This window comes from Aptenodytes patagonicus, chromosome 1 (assembly GCF_965638725.1).
Source record: "Aptenodytes patagonicus chromosome 1, bAptPat1.pri.cur, whole genome shotgun sequence".
Classification (NCBI taxonomy): Eukaryota; Metazoa; Chordata; class Aves; order Sphenisciformes; family Spheniscidae; genus Aptenodytes; species Aptenodytes patagonicus.
The window spans coordinates 139,050,061-139,076,132 of NC_134949.1; the positions used below are offsets into that span (position 1 = coordinate 139,050,061).

The 26,072-nt window shown below is 39.5% G+C and overlaps 1 protein-coding gene across 5 annotated transcripts in view; it reads left to right on the forward strand.

Moving 5' to 3' along the window:
- SH3KBP1 (SH3 domain containing kinase binding protein 1) overlaps window positions 1–26,072 on the forward strand; it is a 247,382-nt gene that overhangs the window by 67,692 nt on the left and 153,618 nt on the right. For all 5 annotated transcript variants that reach the window (XM_076356614.1, XM_076356599.1, XM_076356606.1 and 2 more), the window contains one exon: window positions 18,459–18,582. In XM_076356614.1, the coding sequence (XP_076212729.1) occupies window positions 18,459–18,582 (124 nt within the window). The remainder of the gene's footprint in view (window positions 1–18,458; window positions 18,583–26,072) is intronic.

A 26,072-nucleotide genomic window follows, 5' to 3' on the forward strand; every position in this document is an offset into this window, starting at 1 on the left:
GGATAGCTTTTTCAACAAAAAGATGTGAGAAAATCTGGGCAACTTTCACAAGTTTCATGACTCAGCGAGATTTCCCAGCTTTGTCTTACAATCCATTTGGAGAGAATTTCTGCTGGTCACTTTTAGATGATGTTCATTTTCTACTGTATCCAACAGACACCCATTCAAGCAGTGACTGAGGAACAGGATTGAAAGAACCCGAGTTTTCTTTGTTTAAATAATTGAATTAAAGCATCCACTTAATTGGGAAAGATTAAATTTGTGAAATAAAGCTTACAAAATGAAATGGAGTGTAAATGAGTGTCAATTGACTACTGTCTTGCCTTATACATTCTCAAAAGGCTTTTGCATATACTATGGCAATTTAGATTTTTTGTTATTTCGTACAGTGAACAGTTATACAGTTTTGGTATTCTTTTATACAAAATAATTTCCTAAGACACTATTCACTGTAGAACAGTGGAGTCTGGAAAATATTTTGGATCAAACTATTCTTCAGGGCATCTTTACTTTTGGACATCACATGTTGTTAAAATAGGGAAAGAAGTTTAAAAAATGTGATGTGAGAAGATATTGGAGGTAAAATTTAGCTGTGCTCTCCAGAGGGTACTTTAAAAATTGCTGATGTTCAGAAATGCACTGTGAAGATTGATTCTAATTTTCTCTGGTTTTATTCAGTTAACCTTGTTGTGTATGAGATACGTGTGTGTGTGTGTCAATTAAGAACGCAAGACAAATATAGTTATGATAATTCATGTGATTTAATAGAATTTTCTCCCTTGTTTTAAAAATGTGCTATAAATTTTGAAGAGCTAGTAAAAGTATTTGACCAAAGATTCTTACTGAAGCTAGGTTTAGCAATGTTTTTATAATACTTATTTGAAAAGTGTAATTTGTGGCCAACTGCCACAAATTTTGAGTGAATGAAAATAAATATCCAAAGACAAGGACAGAGTTAGGATTTTGTGAAAAAGGAATAGTACACTTTTCCAGTTTTTCTTGTGTACTTCAGAAATCTGGGTAAATATTTTGAGGTGCTGCTGATCTACCAGGAAACCTGAGTGACTAAATGAAAGACAGTCTTGTTTTCTGGCCTTAGAGGCATCTTTGTATAGAAAATGACTTTTGAAATTTAAATTCTGAATAGGAAGAACTTCAGGGATAAACTAAGACAAATAAGTAGATATATAGGAGTTCCTTGAGAATTGCATATATGTATCTTGTAAATAGATTTGCATAAAAAGAAAATCAGAAGTATGAGAGGGAATTCCGTGTTACTGAAAACTGAACCGCTTTATTTTTCATCACTGATCAGTGAAACTGTCATACTGAAGACAGTGTTATGAGGTACAGGAGAACCTAAGAGAAGAACAAAATACTGTGCCATGTGATAAAGAGGGAGAAGGGAGAAGCTGAAATACTGGTTTTGATTACCTGTGTCTTCAGCCTTTGTCTTCCAAATGGCAAATGATTTCCCATTAAATTGTCAATGATGTTAATGTTAAGGAGTACTTGGTTCTGTTCAAGGATTTGTGTAACTGTGTAAATAAATGGAGACCAGATGATTCCTTTTGACCTGTGTGTGTATTTAATAAATATTTAAGAATTCATGAAATGTGGAATTGACCAGTACTTGGCCAGTATAGCTCTTATTACTCAAGCTTCTTTTTTGCTTTTTTATGGCATCTTCCAGTTGTTACACATTTATTTGAGTGGGTCTGGCCACAGTGAATGTGAGATAAAGCTTATCTAGCTGAGGAAGCTAGTGATATTTTTTAAAAAGCATATTAAGTAATAATGATAAACATGATTTTTAAGGATTTAGTGTGCTTTAAAATTGTTGGTTTAGGAGCTTCTTGTAGCTGGTAGAATTGCAGGCCTTAGCAGAATGACTATTAATTACCAAACATGTTTGAACATACCAGTTACTTCCCTCTCCCCTTTATAGATGAAGGGCCTTGCCCCCGTACTTTGGCTGTTCAATGGGCACATGTGGCTCTTGTGACTGTTCACACCCTGTTCAGTACTCCAGAAAAAATGAAGTCCAAAGCAAACAAACTCTTTCCTTGTGCCCTGTAGTCTGTGCCAACTTAAATATAGTGATAGTGTAGGTGGTAGATAATGAAATAAGTGTTGAAAATGCCTAGGTCTGAAAATACCTGTAAATACTTACAAACTCAATGAAGTAGTCACTGACTGTGCAAAACTTACATGGTGGAGGGACAGAAGACACATGAAAAGTGGCCAGCAGCAAAATTTAGGATCAACCAATTCTCTTTAAAGATCTGAAGGCTAAATTGAGATACCGCTATAGGCAGGTATGAGTTTCATCTCCTTAAATGGGTACTGGCTACAGCATGCCTAAGTTTGTTTTCATCACTAGCAGGTGTACACAGGCCACCATCCCTAAAGATCTACTGAGATATTGCCCGCCTTTCACATCTTTACATTTACCACCACTTACAGGTTAGTGAATGTCACGTTTGCACCCAAGCACTTACATGTTGTATGGTACAGTGCAGACACATCCAAACTAGTTTGTGTAGCACCAGCTTATGACTGCCTGTCCACCTCCCCAGCTCTGTGTGGAGTTTCCTTTCAGCTGTGGACTTCAAGCTGCTTGCCAGGCCCTTGGATCTAATGGTCGCTGCTTGCTTGCTCTGCATTCATGTTCCTCTTTCTCTAGTAGAACATCCTCAACAGGCCTTGTTTCTTCTCAGTCTTATATTGGGATTGAAAGGGATTGCTTCTCCTTTCATGCTTTTCAGTGTAGTATGATGTGTATTTATCCCTGTTTCCTTTTCAGAGATCTCTGTACCAAGTCCACCACTCCCATAAATTCTGGGAAGTGTCCATCACAGGCCTTGCCTAGAGTGGTTAATGACTTTCCTGAAGTAGTCTGTTAGTTGATTTGTGATTATAAGTATACTGTTAACAAAATAAAGCACAGCTATGGTTGTTTGTTTTTGAACTATTACTGTGCAGGTTCTTCTAGATAACTTTTCTATTTTTCAATATTCCCCCATCTAGCCTGGATCACAGAGGGAGAGGAGCAGTGCATTCACAGTGTAAGAAGTGCTGACAGGTTTCGGGTCTTGTTTTTCCTGAGGAATGGGCTTTTAGATACAGCTTGTTCAGTACAGATTTCTTAAACCACAACACGTTCAGGTTCTTTTACTGATGATGTTCTTTCAGGGCCCTCTTCCACAAATAAATGAGATTTTTTTTCTTTTTAGTTTCCCATATAAGAAGAATTGGAACCATACAACTCAAAGTTATGAGTGATATCCTGAATATGAATTGTAATTTGAAGTGGCTATTACAGCGTTTGTAGCATACATATTTGCTCCTTTGTAATCTTTTTCTAATCAGACAAGTTTTAATAGGCCATCAAAATTAAGTTGGTTTCGTGTGTGTGTGTGTGTGTTTCAAATGCTTGAATGTTCAATAAATTTTAATACAGCCTATGGAGAGTATTTACATACAAGTATGTAGTATCTGCCCGTTATCTACAGATACAGCTAGCAGAGGGGGACAGTGAGGGAGGTGGTTTCATGGCATGTAACAGCTACATCTTCAAATGCCAGTGATTCTGTATTTTCATTAACCGTTATATAGTGCAATTGGGTGATTTTTGCTATTGCTTGTCAATAGCCAGCCACTTTCTCCTCATTAATTATTATTACTCAGAAGACTGGGTGTTACTAGGTTTGTGTTGTTTCCAAGGAGCAGAGGAAGTTATCCTCACTTAAAATGCCTAAAAATTTTACTGCATGACGAGGCCGGTTAAAATCAGTAGGACTATCTGTGCATAAAGTCACACGTCAAGAAGGGTTCCCAATGAAAACAAAGGAACCAAGTGGTTTCTGCTCTGATGTGTCAAAGTTAATATTGTAAAGGTAAAAAAAACCCCTACACCTGAACTTGAAGCTGTTTGCGGTGAAGGAGTTTAAATCTAAATACATCTGGGATATCCTGTAATTTCTAGAAGCTGTCAGAGTAGCTGGGAGAAGGAGTGTTGTTTTTTGCCTTTTCAACAAGAAATACAGCTCAGGGACAGGATGGATCGAGAATCCTCTCGTGAATTGCCTGGAAGAAAACTACTCAGCTTTGCCTGCAACTTCTTGAGTTCAATGTTTGTCACAAATGGAAGGATACTCTCTTCTGCTTAATGAGATTCCGCCCTATTTTTTTCAAGAGATGTTTGTATTTATATTAATTATCCAATGATTTTTCTGATGGCTTAATTTTCTCTGGTTTGTGTTTTGCATATGCACACATTTATCTTTCACAGCAGAGATCTGCTTTCAAGGTAAGCTGCTGTAGGGGAACAAAAGCTAAGTCAGTCATGTATCGTCATTTTTCCTGTCTTCCTGTCATTTTTCCTGTCTTCCTGAGAGTCATGCAAGTCAATATTTAGCAGAATTTCAAGGCACAGTTCTGCATATATATAATTGGAGATGTAGCAGTTTCATAGTTAAGGTTACGCTAAAGTCTCTACTTGAAATGTAGGTGAGCCCTCTTCAACACATAGGAGTAACTCTCAGTGTCTTCCCTCAGCCTACAGCACTCACAGACCCAGGAGTGCATCAACTGTTCTGAAATGAATTGTTCTTTTCTTGACAAGTTGGTCAGCAAAAAGCCCAATTAAAAGGAATTGCTGATGCTTAGATGAACAGATAGGTCTTCCTTCCACATATAGCATATGCAACTTTTTCCTCTTGATTCTTGTTTAAATGTAAAAGTGAAAACTTATGTATTAAGTTTTTAAATGAAAGAGTACTTAAAGGCAATTTCCATAGGGGTTTATGGCTGCTGAAATCTTAATGTTTCTGCTTGCTGAGTCAGTTTGCATCATCATTCAGTGGTGCTTAACAAGGCGAGCAGATTCAGAGGAGTCAGTCCTGGAGTTCCAATATATCTTTATATATGGCCAGACTGCACCATTTTTGCATCCTTGATGACTCCTATGCACCTGCTGTCTGCTTGCTTGCTTTTAACTCTCATCTTCAAACTTTCCTTTCCCCTCAGCAGAACTATATAATTAGTACTTTTCTTTCACCTCTGTCTTATTTATAAAGCTGGACTTTTAATAGCAGTGAGCCTCATGCATACTGGTACCACATGTCACATTGGGAAACACCATAAAATGGCTGTCTCTGCTTGGAAGGAGACTTATCCAAACAAAGATCATACTTTCTCATACAACTCTTCTTACCTGTAAACAGGAATCCTGCTGAGTGTGCTAGGCAGATACACATCAGTTTTTCTCACATGGACTTGACCATAATATGTCCTCTACTTTTTGTTTCTTTTAATATGAGCCAATGAGTCTGTGTGGCTCTGATATCCATGAAAGTTTGTTTAAAGTTTCATGCTGGCTGAATAAACAGTAGGTTGAGAAACTGTAAAGGTAGTTTCAGTATCATGCATTACTTCAAAGGTAACATGCCAATCTCTTTTGCAAACATTGAGTAATTATGGGATTGAGTAATTTGAGGTGAGGATCGTGATCACCAAATCTTCTCCCACCTGACATGCTAGGCTGCACCTCTCCTACAAATACCAATGGCATATCAAAATCTCTCAGGCAGTTGTAGCACTCATCATGCCTTTTTTAGTCTTAAGCAACATTCTTCGCTGTTCTGGATCAGTGCTGAGCATGGTTGTTTCTACTGTTTGCATTCTTTATACCTCTTTTCTCTTGGATAAGACCAAAATATAGAAGGTTGTTCTGCTTGAATAGATTGACCCATCCATCTCCTTTTGCCTGCTTGTTCCTTTTTCACAGCTGTAAAAGAGCAGACAGAACATATGGAGGGCCTAGAGGTTCTACTACGAAAAGCTTGGTTTGGAGACCTCCACTCTACTGAGAGAAAGTAGTCTGAAGTGTAGAGGGGAGCCGCTGCGTTTCTCCATGTCAGCCAGGGAATTTTTGAGACCTGTTGTTTAAGGTTTGGGTCAGTTTTCCCAGCTCTTAAGACTTTATGAATAGGACTATCTTTTCTAAATATCAAGTCTTTAGGATTAAGTCTAATACCTCCAAAGAAACATGTGACCTACTTTTTATAAAGGGATTTCCATGGGTCCAGGACATCTTTTAATGGGGATTATTAAAAATCCTGCTCTGAATCTTTACAGTTTCATCTCTTTTTTTTTTTTTTTTTTTTTTTTCCCCCCCTAAAAAAGGACCTCTTTGATTTTTGCAGTAAACTTTTGCATATCAGACATACCGGAAAGAGAACCACCACTAGAGACGAGCATATCAGCAACATGCTGGAGCTCAGAAGGCTGTACTAGACAAAAAGGAATCCACAAGGTGTATGGCCCCATTCCAAGCTCACATGAATTAACCTGTACCTGCTGTAATGTTTGCAGGAAGCAAAGTCAGATTAAGAAGGAAAATAATTAAATAACAAATTTTGCTTGACAGCTGCAGGGGTTGTAAGGTTTGAGGAACGTGGCTGTCAGAAGTGCTGAGGAACTGCTTCTGCCATCGGTTCCCTCTTGAAATTGTTGGTGCTTAGCACCAGGAAAAACTGGAATCATAATAAATTTTCTTGTGAAGCTGTGGCAGGTGGATGCCAGCAATATTTATGAAGAGGCCTCTAGCCCTAAACTGTCAGACTGCAGAAAGAAGTGTTAAATTCTAATCTCTGATTTACAAGTCTGGCAGCACATACTATTCACATGGTGTGTGATTTGAATAATGATGTGTCTACTCCTGATCTCATTAACGCCGATTTAATCCAGGATCTTATTTCATTAATGCCTGCTAGCTTTCATACAACTGGTTACACAAACAAACAAAACCCCAAAAATCCTGTAACACTGTAACTATCTTTCCAGATAAATATTTTTATCAGCCCTTTTTTCTTCTTGAAACAAGTCTCAGCTTGTCTGAGGAGACTTTTAAAATACCAATGCATCTTCAGGAATGTCAATTGTAATTTTACATGCAGTGGAATTACACAACGCTTGCCCTGTCTGTGTTGGTTCAGTGGACTTCTCTGCATAACCTTTATAGCTGTATGCTGTAGAGGGTTGAGTAATTGGGTTGATTTCATAGAGTAGCATGTATTTGAAGACAGGTCTATCAAAGAAAAACAGCAATCTACGTAATTTGCCCAAACCTTTTTATGGCACAGTTCTTCATTCTGTAAGGTAGAATAATGTGATTAAAGACTTCTGTAGGAATTTGTTTAATTTTTTCCTGACTGGTTAATTGGAAAGAAAAATGGCTGTTTGGACTATCACCAGGGTTTTTTTAAGTCTGGTTGAAATGAAAATTTTGAAATTCTGTGAAGCTGTATTTTTTGTATTTTGTATGTTTTGAGTAGCACAGTGACTTTCGTTCAGGTTTTTTGAGGTTTTTTGTTTTGTTTCTTTTTCACTGTACAACTTATCATTTAGAGAATATAAATCCTTTCATAAAAAAATTCTTCCACATGATTTTAAACAGACAATGCAAGGCACTGAACGAGTCAGTTAATGTTCTCATTAGAAAATCCTGCTGTTTAAGGATCATCTGGTGTCTGATAGGATTCTGCCTAAAGGATTTGTGCTACTTAGTCTCCCTCTGAACCTGTCTGTGTCATAGAGGTAGTTTATCTGGTTATCTAACACCTTACAATTTATGATAATGTCTCTCATTGCTTTTTTCTAAGAATGTATGTTGTCTCTTTTTCTGTATTGGTCATCTACTTCAAATTGTATGGTTGTGAGAAGGAACAAAGATACAACCCTGGAAATTAATGGATTCAAGTAGTTTCTTATATATCTTATTGACTTTGCTTTACGTGGTAATACACACAGGGCTTTTTATACTGACAGCAGAAAAATTTCTACTAAATGAAATATCCATTTATCACCCTCTAAAACTGTAGTCTGTTACAGCAGACCTTTTTAACATGGCCAGGTGCCTGTGGGGGGAAACTATTAACATGCTAAGTTCTGGCATATCCCACTCTGCTCGAAGAAATGAGGAATGACATTGCACTTTCAAGCAAAGTAATAATGCTTCTAACAGTTGGATGAAAATGGAGCCTTTGTGAGAAGAAACTTAATTCTGTTAAAAAGTGAAATTGCTTGAATAATTTCACTCTGCTGGAGCTGGACTGAGGGGAAGTTGGCCAAGAAGCACCTTTTGTGCCTCCCCGCAGTACCTTGCCACAGTACGCACAGATGCAGGGAGCATGCATGTCTTTCTAAGCACCTGCACAGATGTGTGTGTGTACATGTGTTGAGACCATTGGGCAGCTGAAACATGTACAGACTGTACTGTGCTGTTGCCAACCACAGGTGAAAGGCAGGAAATCCAACTGATGAAAGCCTGGCTGGCCATCCATTGTCATGAAGGTTATGGAGGTGAGAGAGGAAGAAGAGGGCACCATTTAAAGAGGGTGGTTGCCAAGCATCTTCCCCATGGTAATCCCTGCTGCAGCAGTGCCTCGTGACACTTGATGGGAGTATGAAATAAGGAGGTCACTTCCAGTTCACCTGCAGGTTACGAAACCTGCTGCAGCCATACAATTTCTTCTGTGTCTTGTGATTCTCTGTAAGGTTTCAGAAATGCAAAGTCCGTATCAGCTCTGCAAGTTGTCCACTTTAATTTTTGGAGTCTTTGGGTCACCATTTCCCCAGTGCTTCGTACATGGGTGGTTGGACTATGTGCCCCTGTTCTGGTGACAAGTTCTATTTTCCTCACCTCTTTAATAAATTTGTAACAAGCGTCTGCTTTTGTACTCCTCGCGTACCTGGGGAACCTGCACATAAAGACCTGCACATAAAGAACTCACTTGCTGTCTTTCTTAAAGGTGTCTTGTCACAGCGCTTACCAAATGCTGATAAGTGCTTATGCACCTGGCCCATGCTGATCACTTCTGCTTCTTCATGCTTCCTGCCATCTGCTGTTTCTGTTAATCAGTTATACTTTTTCTTACACCTAGATTGTAACATCTCAGAGTTACTGTCATGTTTTCTGCCACCATGGTGTGGGATCCATAGGTGCTGTTAGAGTACCTGCTAGAGAGGAGATCAGGAACAGAGCATCAGGCCTCGACCACTCTCCCGTCCTCAGCATGCCAATGTTGGTGTCAGGATGAATCGAGTGGCTTGGAATGGCATCCAGCACCCAGCATAGCATCTTTTTCCTATTTGCCTTTTTTTATTGCTCTAATTATAATTTTCAGCCTTGGTCCGTTAAGTGCATTAAGATGTAATGAATCACTTGTCCCGTTGGTGGTGAAGCTAATCACTGCTGTAGCCAAGCACGTCTCCAAAACCCAAACTGCAATGAGCAGAGGGTGTATTCTTTTTTCCTCCTGACTTTCTCTGAGACAATTGGTGTTGTATATTTGGTACGCAGTTTTTAAAATGTGCTCCCTGCTTTTCTTACTGTTGTATTCCTTGCTGTTTCTCATAGCCTCTTTTTTTTCCTTTCCCCTTTCTTTTATTCTTTCCTTTTCTTTTTCGGCAATTTTTTAAAAAAACCTAAATGGTATAGGTGAATATGAGCTGTCTCCTTTTGAACTGAAGAACGAAGTCTGAGGCTAAGGGAGATTGATGGAACAAGGAGATTTTCTTGACCTGAATGGACGCAAGAAAACACACTCATGTTCATATAAAAACAGAGCTGAAAGATAGCATAAGACTTAACAAATCTGAGAGTTTTGTTAGTTTTGTTATAGAACATGCACTCAGCTTTCTAAAAGCACAAGGCTTTCTACATATGCAAGAGTACATATTCTATCCAAGACCTTTTATTATCAGAAGGATGTACAAAAGACATAACAAAGCTGTATCAAAAAAGGAAGAATGTGGAGATTCTTTAAAAGAGGAGTTTCAGTTTGCTGTAGCATTCTGGGCGTTGGTGTGTAGGAGAGGAACAGAGGAATTCAGGTGTGGCAGAGTGTGGCCTCCTTAGAGCTGTGGTAGGGAGGGCACCGTAGCACGGGCATCTCAGGCTGGGGTAAACAGGGAATGTTCAGATATGGGTATCACAGAGAAGTTACCACCAGTTTAAGCAGCAGCTGGTTGCACTGTGCCTCCAGTGGTACAGTATTTTTGCAGTTAATGTAGAACACACTGGATGTAGGAGTTAATTTTCTTTCGTAACAACTGTTGCTTTGTCATTTCATAGTAATTTTGTTTGTTGCAAGTTGTTTGCACTAAATCCAAACTATTAGTTTTTACATGGATGTTTTCATGTGACCCAATATATTGTCCCAAATGTTTGAGGTATTGCCTCTATATTAAGTAAAGTTTATAAATAAAATTAATAATAAAATTAATATTTAAATGCTGTGCAAGAACAATGCACATGACAGATGGGCTGTTGAAGCCGTTACTTACAGCTATGTAATGAATTTATGATTGTGCAGGCTAGGTTCTAGAGGCGTACGATAAATAGCTGAGCAGCATCCTGACAGGAAGCTTTGCAGTGTTCATAAGGCCTTCCATCTGAGAAGCAAGAGCAGCACTGCGGGCTTACCTGAGCAGCCATGCAAGCAGCGCTTCTGACTGTGCCGTGGATGGCGTTCAAGAGTTTATTTGCACTGGGAGAAAGCAAAACAGAAGATGATTGCATCTTTTTTAATGTAACACAACAAGAAAAAAAAAAAGGAGGGTGAGGCACATCAGAGCCTTCATCCTTAGTGCTTCGTTCTGCATACTGCTACTGTTACTGCTGGAATAGATACACTGTTCCGCATGTAAAACTGAGTGAACAAATAACGCTTTTCTCTATCAAGCCGTAAATCAGATAGAAGTCATGTGAGCCACAGAAATAGACTTGATTTTGAAGGTTAGATACAGAAACCAAAGAACTCTTTGAGAGAGGCTTAGGGGCTGTGGTTTAGAAATAACCCCAGAACTATGCAGTACTAGCACAAACCAGGAGGCTCATGAACTGTAACCCTATTTTTTTCCAAAGATTATGTATGTCACATGCCTGACAGGCAGTTGGGAACATGTTTCCTATAAACTTGGGATAAGCTGATAGGGAAAGAGGAGAGAGGATGTGGAATCCTGCTGTAGTGAAACAAGAGCATAACTTTTGTCATGAGCTCAGATGATGTGTGCAATAGCAGTATGGGATCTATGCAGCTGTTAGAAGCTGGGGGTCACTGCTGGGGAAGCGCACTCTCCAAGCTGTCCTTCCCGCTCTACCTGCTGACAGAGCCACTGATAAGCGTCTCCTATCATGACCAGCTAATGGAGAGATCTCGGTCTTGATCATGGTGCTTGAAGGTCCCATGTTCTGCCTCTGTGTCTTGGAGCTTGTAGTTGCCCTAGAAAGGAGAAGCCAAAGACTAGGGAATCTCAAGTGATGCGGAAGCCAGGAAAATAAAAGCTAGGTGGTTTCTTTATTGTATCTGAAACATTGTCATTTTGATTTTATGGAGTTTAAGGCTAGTGCTATGAAGGCATACTAGATTTTAGTGCTGCCACCATCTTTCTGGTTGAAAATAATTTTCACATTGATGCTAGTTCAGTTGCTGGGAAGGTTTGTTCCAACCTCACTGCCGGATACATTGTTTATTTCATAGTAGAACTGCAAGAGTCTTGACAATATCAGAGTTGCATTTGTATCTAAGCACATTTATAATTATTCAATAACTCTTAACTAGTTTTAGTGAAAATGTCACAGGAAATGACTCAGGAGGACTAAATATTGCATTGATACACTCTGCAGCAGAGTTATCTTTTGAGGTTTTGATATAAATGGGTAGTTGAAATCATATATTGTTTGAAGTTGCAGACGTTGTTTGTAGGATATCACGGTGACAGTTGTCTATTGAAATGTAAAGTACGTTTTTTGAGAAAAGAGATTAAAGGAAAAGCATTCTGTATCTCAGAGGGGTCAAAGCGCTCCTGGCATTTCTATTGTCATCTTCTGATAATGGAAATGTGTTGTGTGATTTCCCCCCCGGCTGCATATGATTCTGGGTTCTTATTCCTGCTCCCGTATTTCACTTCAAGCAATGTACAGGCTGTAGATTTTTGAATTGTGAAAGCCTCATTATTTCTCAGCTTTTAACTCTTTCAGTATGCATGTGTCTTGCTTTCAAAAAGCTTTGATTTTGATTAAACCTCTTGCTTCCAGTATGCCAGAACTGTTTTTCCCTTTGCACATGGAAGCCATAGATAAATCACCTTGTAGTCTGACAGTGATTTTTCTCATAATTTTTCACGGCTCCCAACAACTATGAGGAATGAAGTGTTGGCTGGAGCATTTCATACCTGCAGCAGCACAGAATAGCATTTCATTGCATGTACAGTTGTGGAAAGGGTTGCAGCAATTTCCTCAAATGTTTTCAGCTGAGTTTCCTGTAAAGGTCAGAACTGCTAGAGTAAAAAAATCGTGAGACTTTGGTGTAGTGAATATGGCAGAAGTTCTTCTACTTTCCTTCAGACTTGGTAACAGACACTAACTGTAACTTTTGTGGCTGACCTAATTCAAGCATTTGCTATAAATTAAAGGAAGCTTTTTGATAGATGAGGAGAAACTTCAGCATGTAGACACACAGATAGAACAGACTTTTTGCTTGAAAGGTAATGAATGATGAAATGCTGAAAACAAAGCTAGGTCTTGGCATCTATGCAGTATGGTTGAAGCCTAGAACAAAAAAAAAAAATTTTTAGATATTAAAAGGGCGTACAAAGTGTAAGGGCCTTTAGAGTACTCTAAAATATGTTTACATTCCCATAATATCTTTGAAATTATAATAGTTCATCAAATCAGGCTTAAAGTTTATTTTTTAAGTTTACAGTGACTTTTTTTCAGAATTTCTCAGATCGAGGATGCCTCTTCCCAGTAAGAACTGCTTATCATATTGGAACCACTCTGAAACCCACATACACAGGAGGTGGAAGCTGTCTTAAAATTTGTGGTGTCAAGGGGGCCTGGTTTAGATTTAGTGGTTGAAATGTGAGGTCATTTACTTAAGGGCTGGGTTCCCGAGGCATAGCCCCTTGAAAATGATCTGCTAATAACCTGCAATTATCTCTGTGTGGGCTAGGAAAAAATGCAGCATTTTGACCCATGAAATTTATACTGGGCACTGCCCCAAAATCAAGTATCAAATAGTACCAAAGATGAGGTTCAGAGGTATTTTTGAAGCTGTTAGCACTGTGAAAGCCTACCTCTTTGCAGGTAGGCCGTGTGAGTGAGACAGCTGCTCATCCTGCAGAAACATGGGAGGAGTGGGCGAGATGCTTGTGGTGGGGTGAAGAGCCAGGCGCTGCACTTGGGATCCCTTTCAGCCCCTTCTCCCGAGGCTCTGTGTGGGGCTCTCCATGGACATTTGTCTTGTGAACTTGGTTCTGGAAAGGGCTCTCTGGGTCATTGAGTCTGGTTCGACTAGTGTCACTACAGGGATTCCTAGCGAAGGTGTCCTTTTGAGGAGACTCAGCACGCTGCAGATGTCCCACAGTACCTGCCCAGTCCCCCTTGTCCTACTCAAGGGCAGACTGGCCCACAGTGAGTGGTGGTTGTATCTAACCAGGGTGTGGGTGTATTTGCTGTAGTCGAAATACCACCAGAAACCAGTGCAAGAATCCTAGTCAGGAGGTACACTGAAGTCCTTGCTGGGCAGACAGCTAATTCTAGGTTGATTTTTTCCCAGTATTTTAGAGCAGTATAATATAGTAAAGTCTCTTACCTTTCTTGTTTCTCCTCTCTTTTCAAACACAAGCTCCTTCTTCAAGAAACAGCAGTCCCTGAGCTCACAACTGGATTATTAGTTTCTGTTCACCCTCCGTGAGCATTTAAATTCAGCTGTTCTTGAACTACCCATGACAGACTGGGGACTTCCTAACTCCCACCTGTCCTAAGTGAAAGTTTGCTTTCTACTTCTTTGTGTACATGGAATTTCTTCTTTAAAAGAAATAATATATACAAACTTCAACTTGAAACCAGAACCAGAAATTGATTTTGTCATACACTGGGGAAAGTTCCCAAAAGCCACCTTTGGTACACATGGGTTTGGAAGCTCATTTGCCTACTCTTTCCCTGCGTAGTAGGCTTCTGCTCCATGCAAATCTAGAATGAGTGGGTTATGTAGAGAGATTTCTATAGCCATTACTGATGGAGCATCAAGCTTTTAGGGCCATTATAGTTGCATCATTTACTAAATATGCAAGATAGTCATGTTCAGTGTATGTTTTGCAGTGAAATAAAGTGAGCCGGCTCGGTATACCTATGTGGCCAGAGTTGTTTGGTGTTTGTTTTCACTCCATTTTTCAAGCAGAAATGCAGTTTTCAATAGGGCATTATAGTGTTCTAGAGTAATAACCTATTTTTTTACAGCAGGTAAGATATAAAGGGTTATGTCAATATTTCTGAATTTAAAGCACTAGGGCCCCTTTCTTTGTCCTGAGGATAAGAGGCACAGCTCAACTCGCATGGCAAAAACCTCTGTCCTGCCCTTCCTCTGCAGGCTCGCCTCTTCCACGTTGCCTATTGGGAACAGCCTGTGTGCTGGATTACTTGCTGAGCCATGCCCAGGCACCACGTGGGAGAGGGCTAGGCTGTGTGGAGCAGGAGGTGTGTTAGCAATGAAGCAGACAGTCATGGGCAGGGCCAGTGTCCTGGCTCTGTTTGGGCCACAGCTGAAGAAAAGTCCTAAAATCCTAAGGTCCCCAGGGGTGAGCAGTACAGAAGAGAAGACAGCACAGAGGCAGAAAGAAAATACTAGAGAGAGGGTTGAGGACAGAGGATGTAATATTGGCACTAATGTTTGCCGCAGGTTGCAGTGGTGAGGCTGCTTAAGGGAGGGGCTTTGGTTTGGGTTTGGTTGTATGTTTTATAGTCTTGTGCTATAGACTAAGACCAGGAATTGAAAAGGTGTGCAAGGGGCTTAAAGCTGGCATAACTTCTCTACTGCAGAATGTGTGCTGAGCTGCTTAGATATGGGCTTCCCATAGGGTATTGCTAAGTATGAATATGTTCCTGATAAGATTTTAGCTTAGTAGGACTGGCTTGGCTTTTGCTTGATTTGTTTCACTATTTAGAGAACTCTCCACTTTTCCTTTCAGTTCTCTCCTGGATCTGTGATTTCATGCTGCTGGGGTTGATCACATGTCATGTTACTGTGGGCAGTAGCTATGAAAACTTATGACCCTTCTCATGAGCATCAAAGGAAACAGTGATGAAACGTAGCCAAAACCAGTGCTAGAAGGGTAGGAAAAAAGCAATCCTTAGATGATTTTGGTGGCTGCAGGGTGCTGTACCTTTTATATGAATTTCGGCTTAGTGGACACTCGGCATGTGTCTGTCTTTTTTCCGTGAATAGTGGACGAGAAAGGAAATGTAAGACTTCCCACCCTACAAACAAATGTCAGTGTTTGGGAGTTGGCTTGTTGTATTCCTGTTGATTTTTTCAGGAGCAGAACAAGGCTTCCTCAAAAAGCTGTTAGCAGCAGCAAAGGCACCAGAGTCATTCATCTGCAGAATCGAGGGTGCATCACTGCTTTCTCTTATAGTGGACTATTTTCTCTGTCACTTTTGAAGTTGCAAATAGGATTTTAAAAATAAAAAACATCATACTGTTGTTTCAAAATTTGTGAGTTGAGGATTTAATTATATTCTGACATAAAGAATGGAAAATAACACACTAATGACACACAGGAAGCAAGTTCTGGCAAGATGGGGTCTTCCGTAGGCTGTTGTCTTGTGGTTCTGTTCCCATGAGAGTGCTATTTGACTCACAAATTCTGATTAAACTGTAGATGATTTTTTAGTATACTGTGAGTTTGTCACCTAGCTGCAAAATAAATGTAAAGCTTCAATACAACAAGCTTTGGGTGGACTCATTTATTATATATTTTAATTTTTAAGGCTGTGAAAAAAAGCTCATGGAATAATGTATGTATTAGTCTAGTCCATTTTTTTTAGAAAGTGATATAACATTTTCTTCTAAATGCATGCAGCGTTCTTAAATTATTCTGTGGTTCACCTTTATACAAGAACTGTGTGCAATATTTCTTCTTCTGACAGCAGCAGCATCTATCACATAGATGCATTCACCTTTCATACACATATTCATTCACATTTGTTATTTCAGTTATGATGGTTACTGTGATGAGTTGGATTTTAGATACTATTTTACCTGTGTGATGGCACTAGATAAAATATTCATTGTACCCTCAGTGGACAGCAGTTTATAAAACTTTTATCTCTGCTAATGGAATACTGACGCACAGTAAATGCCTTGTGCAGATATGGAAGACTGTATTAATGTTGTGTAGCTAATAGTTCAGCTTTGAAATATCAATTGGACTGGGGACATAAAAGGTTAAAAAAACAATTATGAAATTCAGGTTTAAAGTGCATCTTATAGAGAGTGTCTTGGAAATTCTTGTTTTGCTTGATGCTGTTCTCAGATAACAACTTCAGAAACTTCAAATAGAAATTTGCTTTCTATGGTTTGGTGCTCATGTCTCATATGCTGGAGACCTCAATAAGATCTACAGTATTTCCTGTGTATGGTGCAGTGCTGTGGGATGGTGGAGGTTGCTACTACACTGGGATGTAGAAGAGGGCAGTGAATGTATGAAAGCTGAAAGGGAGGAGGAGTGGTAGAGGTTTTTTACTAGGGAAAGAGTTTGTCCGAAGCCATCACCTATCCCCGATGCCTGCTCAATGTAGAAAATCTCATCAAATTTGCGGATGATGCCAAATTGGAGGGGGGCAGTTGACATGCTCCAAGGCAGGGCTGCTGTTCAGAGGGACCCAGACAGGAACCTTATGAAATCCAGCAAGGTCAAATGCCAGTTCCTGTCCCTGGGAAGGAGGAATTGCTGGCAGACATACAGGGTGGGGCCTGATGGGTTTGGGAGCAGCTCTGCTGGAAAGGACCTGTGGGTCCTGGTGGACAGCAAGCTGAATATGAGCCAGTCATGTACCCTGGGATCAAACACAGCCAACAGCATCCTGGGCTGCATTAACAGCCTGCACATTGAGAGAGGTGATAATCCTTTACCTGGCACTCGTTAGTCCACATCCAGAATACAGCATCCCATTTTGAGTCCACCAGTAAAAGAAAGACATTGATGAACTGGAGCAAGTTCTGTGACTGTGGGAGCTGGAGCACCTGCCCTGTGAGGAGATGCTGAGGGAGGTGAGCTTGTTCAGCCTGGAGAAGAGACAGCTTTGGAGGGACCTTCCAATACACACAAGGAGGTTATCCGGAAGACACAGCCAGGCCCTTCACAGTGGTGCCTGGGGGGGAGGATGGGAGAGAGAAGATGGGACCTGAAAAGAAAGTTTCAGGCTGGATATAAGGAAAATTTTTGTCACTATAAGGGCAGTCAAGCAGTGGAGCAGGTTGCTCGTGAGGTTGTGCAGTCTCTGTCCTTGGAGGTTTTCAAGACCCAACTGGGCAAAGCCTTGAACAGCCTGGTCTGACCCCAGAGGTAGCTCTACTTTGAGCCAGAGATTGGAGTAGAGACGTGCTGAGGTCCCTCCCAGCCCAAGTGGCTCTGTGATTCTGGCCTAGGACAAAGCTTGGAGCCAAAACTTAACTTATTTTTTCCTTATCTTTTGGTACATGGTTATAAGCAAATGGTTTAGCCTCTTTAGTGCGTCAGTTACCTGTCTATAAAGTGGAGGTAATGCTACTTGTCTACCTCAGTGGTGTTTCAAGGTAAGATATATGAAAGGCCATGATATTTTGGATGCTTTGGCAAAGTAGGTAGAGACAACAAAGCAGTTAGGCCTTTCAAATCTGCCTGAGAAGCCGATAGAGAGCTATTGTGTACCTTCTCAAGTACTAACTGTGAAGTCTTGGGAAGCTGTTTTCTGTGGTTTTACTTTCATGAAACTCCACCATATATATTTGCTTTGTGTGCTGCCAAAGAAGTTGATCACCTTAAAAGGTAGTCAGCTGCAAAATGTGTTAGTGTTAGCAACGGCTCTGACAGCAGGCTCTCTATATGCTTCTGCCAATTATGGTAACATTTGTCATATTTTCCTAGTTAATATTTTTCTTCCTGCTATGGTGGTTGTTTCTGTGGGCTTCTCAACAGAGGGGAAGCAGACTTAGCTGCCTTTACATCAGGAGCACTGTACCCAGTTCTGCCCTGTGCGTCAAATGTACAGCTAATTGATGGATAAACTGAGAAGTCTTCCCCCCGCCCCCCCCCTCACCTTTCAGGTTTCATGATCTTTAGTAAGAGATTTGCAAAACTGTCCTACAATTTTCACACACATAAGGAATTGACCTCTTTTAGAAAGAAAAAAAATAGTATCAGTTTGAAGAGTTACTGAAAATGACTTTCATTTTGTGGCATTTCAACTTACAAAGAGTCTTTGAGGTAGCATTAGAATAGGCAGGGGTGTATACATAGAAGTTTTAAGAAATCTTGGGAGCTTGAGATTTAGAATATTCTGTAATACCTTTTTTTAACTGTTTCTCCTTTTTCTTCTCCCTCTCCACCTGCCTTTTCTTCTGCAGGAAATAAAGAAGGACATGAAGAAAGAAAATACTGCCAACAAACCACCAGAGAAGCCTATAAATGAAGTTTCCAATGGAAGCCCTTTACTGTTGTCTGAGACAATTATTAGAACCAACAAAAAAGGTATAGTATATGGAAGCTTAACTGCAGATTAAATTCAGACCTTTAAAACAACAAAGTGTAAACCTTCCTTGTTTCTAGAAATAAAGCTAGAGTCTATTTCACTGTAAAGGCGTAGCAGGAATAATTTAAAAAAAAAAAAAAATCTCATTGTCCTCTTAGACTGGCATATGGATGCATGTATTATGTCTAATATTTCCACATTAATTTGCACAGACATCGCTTTCTTCTTAAAGAAATGCTTCCTAGATACATTTAATTAAGGAAAGCTGTATGAGGAGATTATTAAAGCTTATTAAGGTAAGGAACTGACAGCTTGCATATCTGGAGGTTTTTGCACAGTGATGACAGTCCACATTCATGTACGCATGTTCTATCTGGGACAGAGACTGGTTACTGACAGAGAACTTTGAAAAAAAAGAAAAAAAAAGTGGAAAACATAAAGCTTAACGCATTTCCTGGGAAGTGTCTATCACTGTCTTCTGTTTCAGACTGGAATGTGTACTCTTCATGTCTGGCTTGACACCCAATGCAGGTTCCTATGTAGGGTTTTGAGTTGCTGAAATGAAAGCCTCCAGATCTTCTGTCTCTTTCCCTAGCTCTGAGTCCTGCTCTCAGAAATATCAGAACAAAACAAAAGTTGGCAATATAAAAGCTGGATTTTTCTTTAGGTTATGTTTATGCTCCTGTTCATGGGAGGATTGGCTTGCACATTTGGCTATGTGCAGGAGATGGGCTGTATTTTTTCCTGGAGAATTCACTGGACGGTTTCTTGCTTGCTGTCTTATACAGAATAATCTGCTGCCAGTAATCATTGCTGTAATGTAATTTCCATTTTGGCATGTCTTCTATAGTGTTAGGACTATGCATATGGAAATTTCCTCTTCCATATTATCAGCAAATATTGTATTTGAGCTGGCAGTTTGACTAGAGGTCTTAAACCTAAGGTTTGCAACTGCAAGTGAAGAAGATTTCATAATTTCTGCAAAATGTATGACTTCCTTTAAAATGTGAGGGGGAGTAACTTCCACCTCTTTTGCAAGGAGTGATGTCCTCTGGAAGAAAAAATTGGAAATAAATCTCAGAAAGCTTTGTCTTTTGAGTTTGCAACGTCATCTTGAATCTGGAGACACGTCCAACATTTCTGCTTTGGGTCATAGGTTTTTCAAGCAACAGCAGAATTAAATTAGCAAGAATTATTCTTTTTCATGGCTGCTATACAGAACCATATGAGTAGTTGGGAAATTATCTAGGGACCAAGTCTGTTCCATATTGCTTCAGCTGCTATTTGGAGAAGGCTAATAGCTGTGGCAGATGCAGAGATTCGGTTCAGTCACAAGGGGATAGCACTCCAAATATGATACTTAGAGCACAGGCTTTCTCCTCCTCTTTCTTCCCTCTGGCTCAGAAGCTTTAAAGGATTCAGGAGATAAAGAAGTTCTCTTTTTCTGTCTGTAGCTGGAGAATACAAAACTTCATATTTATTGAAAGGAAAGAAGCAAAGACTGACACGAAGATCTGTAGCTTGAGGAAGGCGTTAGGCTTGGAAATAGCAGATTTCATATTAGGATGTTATTGCATTGGATTTCGTTGGTGGGGATTGCACTTCTCATGGCTACCTCTACATAGTGTCAGGGTTAGTAAATTTTTTATTTTGGCTGCTTCTCCACAGCTGTTTGCATTGCTGCAAAGCAAGCAGCTGCAGTGTGCCATACTCTAGCAGTACAGCTAAGGATGCATAGAGCATAACAAGGCCAAGAGACCTTCCCCTCTTTTTTTTCTGGTGTTGGTTTGAGCATGGTGCCAAAGTAGCCTTCTTTAAGTGAGGACAGCTAAGCAAGTAGTTGTGGTTGTGTTCACTAATAAAGAATCTTCTAAGATCTAAGTGGCAAATCTCCTTGTGGAAAGTGTTGCAATATTTTACTGAAGAGGGAGCCCTAAATGCCACAGGGATTATTTTCTTCAAGTGTTCTTGTGCTGTGATTTTTATTAAACCCTACCTCAATCTGTTTACTGATCACAGAATGTGACCTGACCTGAAAGAGGGTACTTTTTTTTTTCTCCTTGTTGTTAGGAAGTGAGGAGGAAAGAGATGTATCTGAAGGTCTTTAGCCACTGTTCAGCAGTGAAAATAGTAGGCAGTATTATTTATTTGCTTGGGCAATGTAATCTTGCTGCTTGGAGCTTCAGAGCAGATCCAGTGACGTGGGAGTGAAGCATTCTGTGCTGGTGCATTGTTTCTATTACCAAGACGATGATAAGTGCTTTTCCACTGCTGTGGTGTTACGTTGCATAGTTTTACTACTTAACTCGGTTGGCCTAATTTAAGTGGCAGCACGTTAGCAGGCATTTACATTTTGAGCAGAAGAATCTTGGCCTCTTGGGCTTCTGGCTTGTAGAATTTTTCCTTGAGGAATATTGACGAGTGTCCAACAGTGGTATTCAAGGAAAATAGCTAAATTATTTGTAAGAAACATCTAAGTAGCTAAGAGGAAACGAATGGATTTCTGAACAAAAAAGGTACTTAGGATCCAACGTTATATCTTGTTTGTTCATGCTAATTATTTCTAAGCACTGTATTGAAATTAGGGGCTCTTATAATAAAATCAGTGTAAATTGAAAAGCCTCTTGTAAAGGCTTATTTAATCAAATAAGTAATGGACATTACTACTTTGGATTACAGATGTAATCTAGGAACAATTTAAAGTTGGTGTAACGCCACCAGTAGTAGCCTACCTGGTTTAGTACTTCCATTACATAGTGAGGGTGGCAACTGATTGTGGTATTATTAGTTGTAGGTCACCATCTGTGAATCATTCAGATTTTTGTTATAGAGACCAGGAGAAGATGGCAGGATTTGATTTTGTCTGCTTTTCACTGGGGGCAGTAAAAACAGAACATTTCTCATCCTTTAATATTTTTTGCTGACCACAAATACTAGTGACCTAACGGAAACGAACGGTGGAAATGACTGCTGTGGTGGACATAATTTAGGAAACTCTGTTACACTTGGCTTTGATGTATTTGTGAGAGTTAATATTTGTAGGTATTTCCTCTCTTTACAGGGTTGTAAGTATGACCTAGAAGTTAGGGCTACACCTAAGAAATAATGGGTTTATTTTCTAGGTCTGCCACAGAGTTGCTGTGTAACTTCTGCTAAATCACTTAAACTCTGTTGGCCAAATTACCATACTTAATTTCCAAGGTCAGGTATCTTAATATGTATTGATTTTTCAGATAGGCAGAGGGGTTTTTTTCTGATTTGTTGCAGTGGCATATCCAAATTTATTCATAACTTCCAGGTATTTAAGGTGTGTCTGTCTCAGGCTGCCAACTGGCAAAACCTGGGTTTATACCTGCCTCATAAAGATGTTGAGATCTGTTATAGCATGGTAGCGATGGAAATTAACATCTAAGAAACTGAGCATTTTAATATAGCAATCCAGTGAGTTCATGCTTCACATCTGAAAGGCTCAAAAAAGGACCATTTGCTCAAGCGTAGAGATGGTGTTAGGGAAACATGAAGTCCTTGTGCTTTCCATGACAGTTGCCAGGGCTGCAGCAGCTCTAGGCTAGTTTTGATGGGTGCTTCAGGTACCGCATCATCAGCCCCTGTTTAGGGAAAAAGGCTGTGGCACTGAATGACGTGTCTGAAGCTGTACGAATGTCAGCTGTGGTTGGCTTGCATATCTTTTGCCAGAACCTGTGAGGGATCATTCTTTTGCTTCTTCCTACAGTTCATATGCCAAGAAAATCCTTTCCTTGCCAGGTGCGGCTCTTTTAGTATATGTTTTCACTGCTCCAGAATTTTTGGTTGGTATATAGAACTATTGTTCTAAAAATTCTGTAAAGCTGACTTAAAAAAAAATAAATAAATCCTTTTTTCTGTTTAGAATTATGGCATTATTGCACCCTGGTAATAACAGGTTGGGAAAGCCTGAGAAGATTTTCAGATTGTTTGAAAAAAGCAAAATTAGTGCTATTGTTACTATTATTTAATAACGTAAGAAAATTACAGTCAGGTTTGGAACAGGAAAACACTGAAAGATATCTTTTTTTTTTTTTAAATGCTTTTCCAACATGGTGAAATTCCATCTTTTCTAACTTTCAAATCTAAAAACAGATCTGAAGTTGTGCAACTGTTTCAGATCTGTCATAAATTCATCCAGGTATAAAGGGACATAGTAGAAACTTGCATGCAATGAGCTTAACTGTTAAATGGCTATGACTTATTTTAGGATAGTGTTGTTCTGATTTTTGAGTATCCCATTTTTAAGTATCCTATTCATTGTGCTATTTTGTGTATCTGGGAATAGGAGCCCACTTGCATAGGCCAAATTGCAAAACTGGAGTTGATAGGCTGTTTGGTAAGTAAACTAACAACAATTGTTATACAAGTAAACATATTTGAGGAAAAGATATATTGCCTTGCCAGATGTATTTGTTTTATATAAACTGTAAATGCAGTCTGCATTGAGGTTATTCAAGCCAGCAAATCTGGAATAGCTCATCGTGTGTTACATGTTCTTAATCAGAGCCAAACACTGAAAGCAAGGAAATGTTTTTTCTAGTTCTCTTGAGAATTATTTATTTTACCTTCCACCATACATTTAAATAATAAAGAGAATTTGCATCCTGTCCTAAAAGGGAGAGTTTTGTGAAAGTAGGTTTGAAGATATAATAGGTTTATGTTGTGAATAAATAGCAAGTCTGTGTATGCAAACCCGAGATTTAAGTCTATTTTTGTAAATTAGAGAAATGGGAAGTCTTTTAGAAGAAAAATGCTTCATCATTTAGTTCAATAGTTTTATGATTATTTGGATACGAAAAGACACCTGTTGTGGTTTAACCTGGCAGGCAGCTAAACACCACACAGCTGTTTGCTAGCTCCCCCCTAGTGGGATGGGGGAGAGAATCAGAAGAAAAAAAAAAAAAAGGTAAAACTTGTGGGTTGAGATAAAGACAATTTAATAGGACAGAAAAGGAAGGGAAAATAATAGTAATGATAAAAGAATATATAGGACAAGTGGTGCACAATGCAATTGCTCAGCACCCGCTGACCAATGCCCAGCCAGTCCCTGAGCAGCGGCCTCCCCGGCCAGCTTTCCCCCAGTTTATGTACTGAGCATGACGTCACATGATATGGAATGTCCCTTGGGCCAGTCTGGGTCAGCTGTCCTGGCTGTGCCTCCTCCCAGCTTCTTGTGCCCTTCCAGCCTTCTCAGTCGGCAGAGCATGGGAAGCTGAAAAGTCCTTGACTAGTGTAAGCACTGCTCAGCAACAACTAAAACCATCAGTGTGTTATCAACATTGTTATCATCCTAAATCCAAAACCCAGCACTGTACCAGCTACTAGGAAAAGAATTAACTCTATCCCAGCCGAAACCAGGACAGCTCAGCTTTGGTTTTCCTTTTAAACACAGGGAGTTTGAACGCATTAGTCTGTCTTTTGGTTGGATTATCTTTCTGCTGTTTATACGTTCAGGCCTTCTCCACAGTCTGGCTTTGGTGTTCCCTTGCAAATACTGCCAACTTCAGAGAAATTATAGCTAACATGAAAAAAAAGTCCTTTTCATTTTTAAGATCAGCTAATTGGTGTACAATCAGTATACAGTTTACACAAATATGCACAAGAACATACTTCTCAGCCTATTAAGGTTAAAATATGCATACAACATGACACAAACCCAAAATGAGACATAAAAAATTAATGGCACAGGAAACTCAAATTCAGCAAAATATTTATTCTTTGGGTTTAAATACCATATCTGCATATGCATAAGTAATGTCTCTCATAATACGCATTTCCTTTAAAAGTACTGTTTCTTGAAAATAAATACTTGGATAATTTTTACCCTCAGGCAAGCTACACTGCACTGAAAGGCACTGCTTTCAGTTCAGAGAGGCAGGAAAAGACACCGGTCTGTGCTGGACATGTGGGTGGCAGCCAGAAAGAAACTCTGTGTGTGTGTGTGTGTGTGGTGTGTGTGATCTGTACTGGTTTAACAAATTTTTTCTGGAGGCAGGCGAGAAGGAGTCTATTTCATGCTAGAGGAAAGATCTCTACTTGTTAAAGTTCCCTTTTGATTATTCAAAACAGTATATTATTTTATGCATGCAACCTGTAGAGGATACGTGGAAAAATGATGATTCTCTCTAGCATTTTAGTTTCATGATTCTTTCCTTCTGATGAAAAATGGTTCTCAATAGTGAAAGTGAGGGGACACTTAATGTGCATGGAATATAGCTAATTTCGGAGCTGATGAATAAGATGCGTTCAGATGAGGGGTAGTTGTCTAATGTGTGAACATCCTTCCTCACATCACGGGGCCATGCTTTTGGATTCAATATCCTTTTATATAAATACATTTATATAGTAAGGGAAATCATAAAACAGTGCAATTTAAAATTATTGCATTATCTGTCTGATGCCATAAAATGAGTTTAGTTCTTTTGCAGTTTCTCTTGTAGTTGTAACTATACTGTGAAATCTGCCTAAACTAGGCTTTTTCTGTAGAACAGGAATACAGAGATAGGTGTTGCCATTGTTCTAAATTTGAGATTAGTCTGTTGACCATTGACATGATTTTTTTTTTTTGTCTGGAAGAAAGATCTGAATGCTGTCTTTTTGGCAACAGTGGAATGGGTGCTCACTCATTCTTTTCAAGCAGATCTTGTTTACGAGTCCTATTTAAATCATGACTTCATATATTTTAAAACTAAACTTTTTTCTGTGTTAGGGTCATTTGCTGCCCTGGTTTTCAGTTAAGTTTCATTATCTATCCAGATTCCAATAGCTTATTCCAGTGAGTTCATTTCTTTTCCTGTCGTTTACTGTGCAGTGCCCCCCATCTTCTTTTTATCCTAAGTGCCTATCCTTTATTTTCAATTACTCCTTCCTGGTACTCTGCAAAAATGCACAAATGCTGAGCCCTGTTGTAGCTTCTGCAATTTTGCATAGTTGGATCCAACCACTGGTGTGGGATCCTAGTGAGTATCATGAGGCTCTGTGAAGGAGCAGCCTGTAGAAGTCGGTTGTAGAAATCCGTCTTGGTGTGAATTGTAATTCCAAGTTAATTCTATTCTCTGGGCATCTTCTGTTTGCCTAGGTGGCCGTTGTCTTGTGTGTCATATGTTTACCTCTAGGAATCCCATTTATGGACCATGCTGTAAAAACACTGAACAGAAATACAGCCACTGCATCAAGGAGCTAACTATATATACACCTCTGTGTGTGTGTATATATATGTATGAAACAAGGTAACAGATAACTAAAAAAAGAAGAATACAAGGGAAGATGCGTTATTTGGATGATTGCTAGCAGGCTAACAGCTTTCAGGTTTCTTGCAGACAGAGGACACTTGTTTTAATGAAAGATTTAAATTTGGATCTGCATTTGGAATTTAGGAGGGCAGTATGGAGAAAACTGTGGCAACGTTGGGTTTAAAATTTAACAGGCACTGTTGGATGCTGAAACCCAGGACAGAGAAGAG